Source organism: Galeopterus variegatus, unplaced genomic scaffold (assembly GCF_000696425.1).
Source record: "Galeopterus variegatus unplaced genomic scaffold, G_variegatus-3.0.2 Scaffold15101, whole genome shotgun sequence".
Lineage (NCBI taxonomy): Eukaryota > Metazoa > Chordata > Mammalia > Dermoptera > Cynocephalidae > Galeopterus > Galeopterus variegatus.
Genome location: NW_007741212.1, coordinates 424 through 13,020, shown reverse-complemented (window position 1 = coordinate 13,020; position 12,597 = coordinate 424). Strand labels below are relative to the sequence as shown.

Here is a 12,597-nt window from a genome sequence, read left to right as displayed (position 1 = left end):
AGCAGCTCTCCCTCTGGGGCCTTGCCAGCTCGGAAAGGGCAGCCCGAGCTATTCTTTTCAAGACCCCACCATGGCGTGGACCGCACCACAAGCACATGGAAAGCAGGGTCCAGAGTAAGGGGCCAAGCTGAGCTGAGGATTCTGAACTTTATCTAAAGATCAGTGGGAAGTCACTGAAGCAACTCAGACAAAAGGGATTCACTGTAGAAAACTCCTTCTCTTTCCTGACACCCCTGTTTCGTGCAGCCTTCAAGGGAGAGACAAAATGTCATAAAGGAGGGAGAGTTCAAGCCTGGGAGATAAGTGGTCAAGTTCTCTTGAGCCTCAGTTTCCTCATCTGTAGGACATCTAGACATACAGTTGTGAAGACAATCAGTTCATATATGTGTCTGGAATTCAGTAGGCACTCAGCAAGTGTGGATTTCCCTCTTAGCTCCATCCTCTTTGGGCTTAGTACTCATCACCTCTAAGAAGCCTCTCTCCGACCACAACTCCCTGGGCTCCCCTTGGGCTTGCTTTACGTTCTCTGGCACTTACGCCTGCAGGATCCTCTGTGCCGACATTCGCCCACACGGAGCCAGTAAGTGCTTTATTTCTTATGCATAAGTCACTCCAATTGCCATGCCAGCCCCTCTAAGGCAAAAGCCTGCATTTAGTATCTTTCTTAGTTACAAACATAGTTTCCTGTCACCTTAAAAAATTAAAGAAAATATCACCTTGGCTGTTGTGTGTGAAATGGATTAGTCCCAGGAATGAATGAGCAGAAAATCATTAGGTTAAAATAGCACAGGCAAGAAAAGTTACTGGCTTGGACTAGATGGGGGGAGTTGGGAAAAGAAAAGTAGGTGGATCCCAGGTACACTGATCACACAAGCCTGAGCGGTTTCTTGGTTATCGTATGCAAGCTAGCATTGCTATCAAAGCCAACATCTGGGCTCAGGTCTGAAGAATACAGTGAGCAGCACAATCATTCACTGAGTTGGGAGGGAAAAGTCTTAAAGATTTAAGAGAGAAGATCAAAAGTTTGGACATGTTAAGTGTAAGAGCCAAGTGGAGCTGCCAAGTAGCAGTTGGGTAAAGAAGTCACAGCTCAGAGGACAGACATGGACTGGAGCTACCAATCTGGAAACTGTTAGCAATAGACGGAGCTCAAAGCCCTAAAAATGTGGGATCACGGGCCAGCTCGGTGGCGCACTGCTACAGTGCGCCGCTTGGGAGCGCGGCTGCGCTCCCGCCGAGGGTTCGGATCCCACATACAGACCGGCCGCTCACTGGCTGAGCGAGGTGCGGGCGCAACACCGAGGGTTGTGATCCCGTTGCCGGTCCCGGTCCGGTACGGACATGACACTGAGGGTTGCGATCCGTTGCTGGTCACGAAAAAAGACAAAAAGGAAAAAAAAAATGTGGGATCACCTGAGGAGAGAGCACAAAGAACTGAAAAGGGTCAGAATCAAGCCTGAGGATGCCGACTTTTGAAGGTGAGAGTTAAGAGGAGGTCTCAATCTCTGGGGTAGCTGGAAAGAGTGGAGGAACAGAACAAGAGGGTAGTTTTATTGCAGCCAGGGGAAGAGAGTCTAGCAAGTCATCGGTATGTCCAATAACATGAGGAGCCAAGTAAGAGAAGGGCTTAAATTTGTCTATTAATTTGCCTATAAAGCCCGAAGTCCTTAGGCTGTTACTTAAAGCAAACTAGAGCCTGATCACTCTTACTACTCCAGATCATGTATAAAGATCTCCTTGAGCAAAACCTTTATCCCATCCCACAGTGGAACATTCCATTTATTTGAACCCATCATCGTCCCACATAGAGGGATGAAGAGACCCTGGGGGACCCTCACAGGAACCTGCACCTGGCATCTGCCACCTGCGACATGGGGGCCCTGGGCCCACCCGGTTGTTGAGTGCGTAGCATCGGCCCCCGCAGTCATCCCCCAAATCATCATTCCCAGCGAAGACGACGATGACGTGTCTCATGGCCTCAGCCCCAAACACCTCCCGGATGCCCTTGACTGTCTCCTCATCCTCGCGCATGTAGAAGCCGATGGGGACCACCAGGAGCAGGACATGGAGGCCGGGGGCCACGAGCTCCAAGCAGTGCTGGATATTTCGCTGCTTGTCTTCAGCACGAGCTGCTGAGAAGAGGTAGGGGGTGTCAATGACCACGACCTCCCTCCCTTCCAGGGCCACACTCTCTCTCTCTGGCATGTGTTAGTCACCATCTGGTCACTGAACTTGGACACAAACACAGCTTTGCCCAAAACGGTGTTTCCTGTGGCACTTTTTCCTGAGTGACTTTTCCCCAGGAGGAGAAGCTGCAGGTTGGACATCTGGCAGCCCTGCTCCCACACGCCCTCCTGACACAGGCCCCCGCTGGTTCTGTTGGGACAAAAAGCGACACACCAGTGTTCAGCTCACACACAGAGTGGGTGGGGAACAGCAAGACAGCACCTTCTCTTTTCCACTCAAATTTTCCCCAAAGGATTTGGGCTACTGAAGTCCTAGACTCAGGCTAGATCAAAACAAGAAACCCGGTTTCCCAGGATCTTCCCGTGCTCTTGTCGCTGAAACAAACCCAGAGATTCCTTTGAGTTCTTCAAAGGTTTTTCATTATTAGGAACCACAAAGAGTCAAATACCTTAGAAACCACAGTGAACAGGCAGTTTTCAAAGCTGAAGGAAATCTCATAATTAGTGGTAAGGGTCAGATGTTAAAAACACAGATTTCCAGAACCCAACCTAGACCTACCAAATCAGAATCTGAAAAGAAGGAGCTTAGAGATCTGTATTGATCAAATGTCACAGTAATTCTAATGATTAGCCAAATTTAGGGAGCCCTGTCCTATAAAATACAATAAAGTAGTAACATCTAGAGCATATAAGCAAATACAATGTATGGAATACATGATGCTCTGAAAATAATATCACAGGAGACAAACCAGACAACATTCACGTACTGGACTCATGAGCGCCATGTGCCATGTGAAGTCACAGAGAAGTGGGGAGCACGGTAGGGGGGACCGCAGACTCGGAGTCTGACTTGGTTCACCTTCTGCTCCGCGACTCACTAGCTGCGATCTGGAAAGGTCACTTAACCATTCTGAGCCTGTCTCCTCATTCATAAGATGGAAGTGGCGTCACCTACTTTAAGGATATTTTTATAAGACTCAAATGAGATGACCTAGGAGAAAGTGCCTTGTGAGTTTGCACATCTTCCCTAAATGTGAGGTAGTACTGTATTGGTATATAAATAGTGCTGATTAGATTTCGTTTTCTCCCCACAGAGGCTTCCACCTAGCAGGCAAGTCAAGCAAGAAATCCTTAAGCTAACATTCCGAACTCTCTGCACTGTTCTTCTAGCCCACATGTTCAGCTCTACCTATAGCTAAACATACTGTATGCTCCAGCCAAGTGAAATATTCATCTCTATTTATTCATGTCCACCTTGTCTGAAATATGTTTTGAGCTGATTTGCTATAACTGTTCAACCCTCCTGCCTTGTGCATTTTTTCTGGATTGCCCAAGAATTCCTTAACCTGAACTCAAGAGAGCCTTGGGGAATTCCTGGCAAAGCCAAAGCTGCAAGGAAATGACTCCTTTCTACCATGATCACAGGTTTCCCCCTTGAGACACATCGGTCATTGGGCTGCTATTCCCAACACTGGGCTATACCTCGGATCCTGTGTTCCTCCCTTTAAAAACCTGGCATGTATTGCAAACTTGACCAGGACGCATTCATCTGTGAGGCTCTACCTGTGAAGACCTTCAGGAGAGCGGCTCTCTCTATGAAACCCTCAGCAGTGCCTTCTTGGATGACCAGCTCTCCAGGATCCATGGTAAGGTCAGAAAGTTCTCCACGCATCTTGCGCCATCTTCTCTCTCGCCCTGGGTGAGTTCCCTGTGTCCCTTTCATCACTTGTATTAAGAGGCTGAACAACAACAAATAAAGGGCAGAGATGGAGCAAACAGATAAGCAGGTGATGCAGATGAGGACGTGTCATGGGAGCCCAGGAAGGAGACAGTTTCTGGGGACACACTGGTGCCATTCCATGGACACTGCTCCAGCAAAGGCAACCAAAGACCCCTTAGCTCCCAATTCACAGTGCACTTACCCTGGTTATCTGATCACTCTGTGTCATGACCTCTTCATTCTTTATGTTTTTTTGATATAAAATTTGATGTCTATTCTAGAGAACTTGGCATATTCAGAAAATTTTAAAGAAGAAAATGAAATCCTCTATGACCCCATCATCCAGAAATAGCCATTGTTAAAATATGCATATACTTTATTCGTATATATATCCACATATGTCATTTGGCAATAACAGGTCTCATAGAGTATATTTTTCATTCAATAATAATAATATACTTCTTAAAAGTAATTTGGAAAGTATGGAAATGAATGAATAAAAGAGTGGTCCACCGTCCGCAAGGACACATCAGTTTGTAAGTTTTTATTACATATAAATGAGTATTTTAGGTTTGTTTGTTTTATCATACTTATATATATGGGTGGGCATCTGAGGTCACTGTAAGCTAATTAAAACTGTAAGTAATTTACGAATTACTCCCTAAATTAAAAAAAAAAACAAGGAGTAGTCAAATAATTTACTTTAAAATTTTATCTGTCATCAACACTTCTTTCCTCCTTTTTTCTTCTTAAAATGTAACGTACATATCTAATTTATTTTCTATGTTATCTCTCTCCAACCCCTGGAAGGTGAGCTCCATGTAAGCATGGATTTTTGTCTGTTTCATTAACTACTGTATCTCTGGCACTTAACATCCTGCCTGGCACATCATAGACGCTCAATAAATATATATTGAATGTATGAGTGAATGAGTGAGTTAGCTTACAATTGGGGGGCGGGGGGAGGATGCATCTATGTTTATAAATGAGATAAACTCATAATTTTCTTTTCTAGTCTTTGTCCCATTGGGTACCAGGATTAAGGTCCCCTTACAAGATGGGCTGGGAAATCTCCCGTCATCTGATCATCTGAATAATTTGTATAGGAAAGGAAGTACCTGTTCCTTGCATATCAAACAGCAATGGTGTCTTTTGAGGGTTGGTTTTCACTGTAGCATAGTGCTAAGGACAGACTGCTCTGCCATCACTCCTTGTCACTTACTATTTGAACGACCTTGGGAAGATAATTAACATTTAATTTTCTCATCCACAAAAATAGAGGAAATAATATACCTGTCCTCATGAGATTGCTGTGAGGACAATATGGTGCTCAGAACAGCACCAGGCACATACTAAGGGCTCGGTAAATTACTTAACGTTACATTAACATTATTCTACACTTTTTTTCAAGGTAATCTTTCTACTTCTCTTTGTCAATTTTGCTAATTTATATTTTTATATAAAAATTATTGACATCTAGGCCTGGTTTACAGATTTTCTGCAGGATATGCAGGCACCAGCCAAAAGTGGACAGCTGCCCCAATCTGGGACATCCCTGAAGGACAGTAGTAAAGGGAAATCCTCCCAATGGGCAGAACTTCTAGCAGTGCACCTGATTGTCATTTCATTTGGAAGGACAAATGGCCAGATATGTGATTATATAACAATTCATAGGCTTGACCAATGGTTTGACTGGATGGCCAGGGATTTGGAAGGAACATGATTGGGAAATTGGTAACAAAGAAGTCTGGAAGAGGTATGTGGACAGACCTCTCAGAATGAGTGAAAAATATGAAGATATTTATGTCTCGTGTGAATGCTCACCAAAGGGTAACCTCAGCAGAGGAGTGTTTTAATAACGAAATGGATAGGATGACCCATTCTATGGATACTAGCCAGCCTCTTTCCTAGCCATCTCTATTATCACCCAATGGGCTCATGCACAAAGTGGCCATGGTGGCAGGGATGGAGGTTATGCATTGGCCCAAAAACATGGTTTCCCACTCACTGAGGCAGACTGGCTATGGCCACTACTGAGTGCCCAATCTGCTGCAGCAAAGACCAACACTGAGTGCCTGATATAACACCATTCCCTGGGGTGATTTGGCAGCTAAATGATGGCAGGTTAATTACATTGGACCACTTCAGTCGTGGAAGAGGCAGTGTTTTATTCTTATTGACACTTACTCTAAATATGGATTTGCCTTCCCTGCACATACTGCTTCTGCCAAAACTACCTCCATGGACTCACAGAACGCTTTATTCATTGCCATGGTTATTCATGAAGTATTGTTTTGTTGATTCTACACATTTCATAGGTCTTCTCCCAATCTGTGGCTGACTTTTCAGGTCTCTTCATACTGTCTTTCGTCACACACAAAAATTAAATTTTAATCCACTCATTTATCAACCCTTTCCTTTATAACTTAAGTATTTTGAATATAAAAAAATCATATTTTCTTCTAAACATTTTTTATTTTTAACATTTAGATCTTCAATCTCTCTGGAATCTGATTTTGTATATAGTGTAAGGTAGGCAACTAATTTGATCATTTATTCTTATTGACAAAATGGCAAACATTGTTGATTGGCTAAACCAACTAACCCCTTTCTCTTTTACACATCACCCACTATGTATTCTGGGAGTGGGGGAGAGGAATGTAGACTCTCTGTGGTCCCCCAAGATCTCCATGTGCTAGTCCCCAGAACCTGTGGCTATGTTACCTAACATTGTAAAAGGACTTGGCCAATGTGATTAAGAATCTTGAGATGGAGAGATAATCTTGACCATCCAGATGGGCGCAATGGTCCTTATAAGGGTTTTAAAATAAAATGTGAAAACAGAAGCAGCTGTTAGAATGTGAGAGAGATTGGAAGATGCCACACTTTTGGCTTTGAAGGCAGAGAAAGGGGCCAGGACCAGGTGGAAAGCCGGCAGCTTCCAGAAGCTAGAAAAGGCAAGGAAATGAATTCTCCCATACAGCCTCCAGAAGGATCACATTCCTACCCCAAAACCTTGATTTTAGGGCTTCTGACCTGCAGAAGTATAAAATAATAAATTTGTGGGATTTTAGCCACTAAGTTTATAGAAATTTGTTACAGCAGCAATAGGAAACTAATACACTCTCTCTCCCAGCTTCCCTTCAATTAGGGGTATCCATGTGACCCAGACCTACTGGATGATAGTTAAGGGAAAATCTGCTTTTGGCTTCTGTGAATACTACTGTCATCTTGATGTTAGGGGCAGACTCATCCCTGCCATCCGTTGTCATCCCTGCCCTCTTCTTCTTGCATGGAATTTAAATGTGATATCTGGAATTGTGGCAGGTATTATGAAGCTATGAGGTAACAAATATGAAAACAAAACACCAACATAAACCAGCAAGCTAAAATGGGACAGAGCAGAAAAATAAAAGGCACCCGGATTCCTGATGACATCACTGAGCTGCCAGATCCTTGAAATCACCTCCTTGTTAAATGAATACTTAATATTCTGATGATTTAAGCTCTTGCTAATCAAAGTGTGATCCATGGATTAGCATCCATTGCCAACAACTGGAATCTTATTAGAGCTGCAGAATCAGACCCCACCCCAGACCTACTGAATTGAAATCTGTAATTTAACAAGATCTAGGTGATTCTCATGAACATTCAAGTTTGAAAACCACTGGTTTAAACCACCTTTAGTTAAAAGTTAGCATTTCTAAATGATTCCAAATCCACATGAAGAGCCAAGTTTCCCAAGGCCTGAGTCCTCCTGACACACAGTGTTTCAGGGGAGGAAGCAGATTCTAGAAATAGGCTTCACATCCAGGGCGGCACAAATGCAGTCAGAGGGGAAGCTCAGAGAGCCGGGCCACAGGCTAACACGTCAGGAGCAGCCGGGGCTTCAGGAGGAGCTGGCATGGGGACACTCGTGCCCTCCTTCCCAGGGTACTGTCCACGCATCACTGTCCACTCGTCGGGGTCACCACGCAGCAGAGGCTGTGGGAGCAGAGAGGCTGCTTCCCCAGGAAGTCGAATGCTGAACAAGGCTTTTAAAATATATTTTGCCTGGGGTGTAAAAATACACAACATTAAATTTACCATCTTAATCATTTTTAAGTGTCTGGTTCAGTAAAGTACATTCACGTTGCTGTGCACCGGATCTCCAGAGCTTTCCATCCTGCAGCGCCAGAACTCTAGACCCCCTGCCCCCCAGCCCCTGGTAATCAGTTGCCATCTACTTTCTGCTTCTATGATTTTCGACGACTTCAGATGCTTCACATCAGTGGGATCACACAGCACCTGCCCTTTGTGACTGGCTGATTCTGCTCAGCAGCATGTCCTCGAGGCTCACCCCACGAGCAAGACCTTTCCTCAGGGTCCTCCACGATGGGGGCAGGGGCCAGCACTGGGTGAACTGGAGCTCACATCTGTTTTCTAAATGTCTGAGGTGGTGTTGAGCCTTCCACAGGGACCCCACAGAAGGAGGGGCAGTGGGGGCCACTAAAGCGTGGGGACGTGCTTAGATAGGCGTCTCTAAAGTAGTTGAACTCATAGGCTTGGGGGCTGCTCTCAGCCTATCACGTCCCGAGGGATCCACCTTCCCCCTGGACTGGTCTCATGTGTCAGCCGCGAGGACTCCCACACCTTGTTATGGACCTGATGGAAAACCTGGCTATGCTGGGATGGCCCAAGAAGGGTTTTGGGGACGCACAGGCTACACCTTGGTGGGAAAAACTGACACAGCCTCTCCCATCCCCCACCCCACTGACCATAGTAAAGGAGAACCCGCTCTAGGAAGAAGCCCTCCCTCCATAGGGTGCTAGGGTCATGCACATAATACCAGCTCATTAAAGTGGTAAGTCGAAGCCCTTAAACCTGGTCAGTGCAGGTCATCCCAGTGGGGTTACTGCTAGAGGTGGGGCTCAATTTAGGGGCAGAGTTAAAGGCTTAGTAAGATATCATTTCCCCAAAATGGAGAAGACAGTACACTGAGTGAAGAAAAAGCTCTCTCATTCTTAAGTGAAATATTAAGCATTTGCAGAGTGCTCAGAGAAAACCAAACCTGCCAGTGACTCCTCGACGATTTAGCAGGTTGATTATTTGCTGAGCTGACCATTTTGCCAAATGATCTTTCTTTTAGCAGGTCAGGCCTCTTGGAGAATTGATTTTTCCTTTGGAAGGAAGGTGGCCTCTGATTCTAGTCTGGCACTGATCTGAGGAAGGATGGGGGTCCTCTGTCCCCTAGTGGCCATGTGACTAATGACAAGTGCAGCAGGATGCCTCCCCAGGGCGGCTGAGGGCACTTGCTCAGCAGGCTGGTGAAGCACCTCCCCCACCTCCTGCCCCGTCCCCTCTGCCCCTCCAGACTCTAAGCGGGTAGGAGGGAGAGAGACTGGACTTCAGAACCCGAGTAAGCCAGGGATACACAAGTTATGCAGGCAAGGAGGAGTCTGCCAGTGCCAGGTACCGCCTTGGACACAAGGGGCACAAAGATTAGCAAGACAAACTCCTGACTCAAGGAGACCTAACGCAGTCTAACACGGGGAGAAGACTAAACCTGTGGTTATGAAACGAGGTAACATGCGCTGTAATAGAGACCTGTCCATGGTGCCATGGGGTAAAGAGGGAGCCCTGCAAACCCTGCAGAGGTGGAGAAACAACCAAGTGGGAAATAAACAAATCCATAAAGTGGCCATTCACTATGGCAGGTACTGCAGTGGGGAAGACTGCAAGGCAGATGGACGGAAAGGCTGCCCAGGAGAGGCAAGGCCGGATCCATCTTGAAGGGCAGGTGGAAATTCACCTGTCGGATAATGGAGTGAAAGACGTCTCAGGCAGAGGGGGGTGGCGAATGCCACGGGTGTTCAGGAGCTGACAGCAGCTTGGCGTGTGCAGGAAAATGGGGCCAGACTAGAGACAGGAGCACCGGCGAGCGGCTACTGCAACCGTCCAAGCTAGAAATGAGGAGGATGTGAACCAGTATAGTAACGTGGAAATGGACGGTGGGGAAAGGAACAGATTTATAATATATTCAAGATATAGAAACAATAAAGTGAATCCAGAGTTACTGTAATTTCTGTTAAAATTGTTCCAGTTGCCACATCAGAGGGAATGCTATTCACAGCATGGACACCTTTCTCATTTTGAAAAATATTATTACATATTGTGTCACTTCAAAGATGGAAAATGTGTGTGTTCACTACGGTTTGGGCAGGTGGCAGTAAAGTGTCTTGTAGCTAAATTGTTATATGTTGACAATTTTCTGATGGAATTGGGTGTCTTTTCCAGAGTCCACATTTGTTACAATAACAATAATTTTAAAATAATGTGCTTATTTTAAAACTTTTAACTTGAAGAAGGGACACCTTTTTCTGATTCACATAAAGGGCAATGGTCACCCTGGTCTGACTGGATGTGGAATAGTTTAGGATGACAGCATTTTCCAGGGGCTTCATGGGGACAGGACCATGAGAAGCTAGTGTTCGGGGAAAGATGAGCGTATCAGGGTGGTGACACTGCATTTGAGGCTTCTAGAGACAGGGCAGGCGGTTATTCATGGCAACCCTGCCACTGAAAACAGCTAAAATTAAGCAGGATAAACACAATTTTATATCTTCTCAAAAACACACAAGAGGCAATAAGATGATAAGGAACTACCCGGTCAGAGCAAGAACCCTATGAAGTTAGCAGGCATAGAGAATGCCTTTTCCTGAGCGCATGTGACCATCCTGGAAAATGAGAACCTTTGCTTTGTAACCTCCCTGGGAGAGTGGAAATGAAGTCAAAGCCCCCATCGGAGGTGTCAAAGCAAAGATTGCACCAAAGGTGACCAGGCAAGAAAGCCTTTATCCAAGCCTACTGCAGGAGGGGAGAGAAGCCAGAACTCAGTCTGACCTCAACTCTGTTGAGACACAGAGTGGGAGGGTCTGTAAGTGCTGGAGCCACTACCGAAAAGTCCTGGAGGATGATGGGGGAAGGCTGGTCCATGGGATGCGTCCAGCACAGTGAGTTGTTCATGAGTTTGCAAAGGATTTTCTCTGTGATTAGGCCACCTGTGTTTGCGAATTGGTGCAAATTAGGCGCCTCCCCCCCACCCAGGAGATTAGGAGATGGGGCTCTATCTCCCTTGATGTTTACATTTTGAAGAGAGAGAGAGAGAGATGGAGAGAGAGAGAGAGAGAGAGAGAGAGAGAGAGAGAGCTGGCCCCCAGGTGCTTGAAAAAGATTGATCATCAAACTGGCAAGAGGCTTTTTAAAAGATTTACAGCTCAAAGAGGCAAAGAAAGAATGTACAAGTATAAGTTTTCTCAAATAACTACTCAGAGAAAAGCGAGGTCAGGAGCCTAGAGCCAGGAAGAAGCCCGCCTCATACTCCTCAGGCTGAGGGCAACCGAAGGTGAGCCTGGTCACAGTCTCACAGGAGCTCCCCGTCCCCCAAAGCTGAGCTTGTGAAGTGCTGCCCCCTCAGGGTGCCAGTGAACTAGCCTGAATGACAGCTTTGCTCGGATGCTCTGGGTGGCTCAGGGAACTTCAAGTCTTGGCATGGTTTAAGGTAGTCCAGGACAAAAGCTGACTGCAGAGAAAAGTTGGAAGCAAACTGAAATCCTCTCTGAAGATCTTGTTTTTAATGGTCATCGTGGGCCTCGGCTTACACATACAAGTAGTTTTAAAGGCAATATCCAGCCCACAGCCAAATTAGACAAGTACACTTGGCTAAACATAGCGCTGGACAATCCAAGTCTCCGTCAACACCAGTCCTTGCCTGCACAGCTGGGTGTGGCCAATGGGAAATATATAAACACACTGAGCGACTTAAATTCACGGTCACTGTCCCCCATTGGGCTCTTAGTGCTGAGCATCATTGCTCTGTATTTACTACCCGGTAGTCCATTCACTCTCCCATTCCCCAGAAAATGATTTCCTGCTTTCTCCTATCTTCTAAAACCCCCACCACCTCCTCCCTCCACACTCTTGGTGGTTGACCTTGCTTCCTCTTTCTCTAAGGAAATAGAAATGATCAGAAAAAATCTTCCAAAAGCCTCCATCTCTGCATCAACCTTCAGGCTGTGCCCGTGGTCTCTGCCTGTCTACCCATTACTGTGGATGGCCTGTCCAGACTCCCTCGCTGAGCGCAGTCCCTCCAATTATGCACCAATCCCACCACGTCTCACCACCATGGGACCTGGGCTGGCCCTAGCCTCCCCTCTCCCTGTGCCATCAACATCCCTCACTCCTGGACTGCTGCCATCGGTGTACAACCATGCTGACTTTCTCCCATTTGCTCAAAAGAACATTCTCTAGCCCCATCTCCCCCTCCAGCTACCACCTAATTTCTCTCTTCTACCCTGCAAATTTTGCTGATGGAGGTCTCTCGACTCAGGATCTCTGATTTTTCTCCTTGCATTCTACCTGGAGCCCATTTCCATCCATTACCCCCACCACTCTAAGAAAATGGTTCTTATCAAGGTCTCCAACAATGTCATTTTGCTAAATCTAAACCCAACTTGACTTGTCATTAGCACATGACCCAGTTTATCAATCTGTTCCTTAAGCACATCTTCACCTGGCTTCCCACCTCATAATATTCCGATTTCCCTGGTAGCTCTGTGGCTGTTCCTTGTCTGTCTCTTTCCTTGGTTCCTTCTTCTCATCTCTGTGTCCTCTAAACTTTGGGCTCCCAGGGGCTCAGTCTTTGAACTTCTC

At 46.0% G+C, this 12,597-nt stretch overlaps 1 protein-coding gene across 1 annotated transcript in view; it reads right to left on the bottom strand.

The window, feature by feature from the left end:
- The window catches only part of GIMAP8 (GTPase, IMAP family member 8), a gene marked incomplete at both ends in the record, with an annotated part of 13,919 nt that extends 11,543 nt beyond the window's left edge, over positions 1 to 2,376 (bottom strand). The window contains 2 exon segments of the mRNA XM_008563829.1: positions 1,851 to 2,196; positions 2,199 to 2,376. Of these exon segments, the coding sequence (XP_008562051.1) occupies positions 1,851 to 2,196; positions 2,199 to 2,376 (524 nt within the window).
- Between the last annotated feature and the right edge of the window lie 10,221 nt (positions 2,377 to 12,597).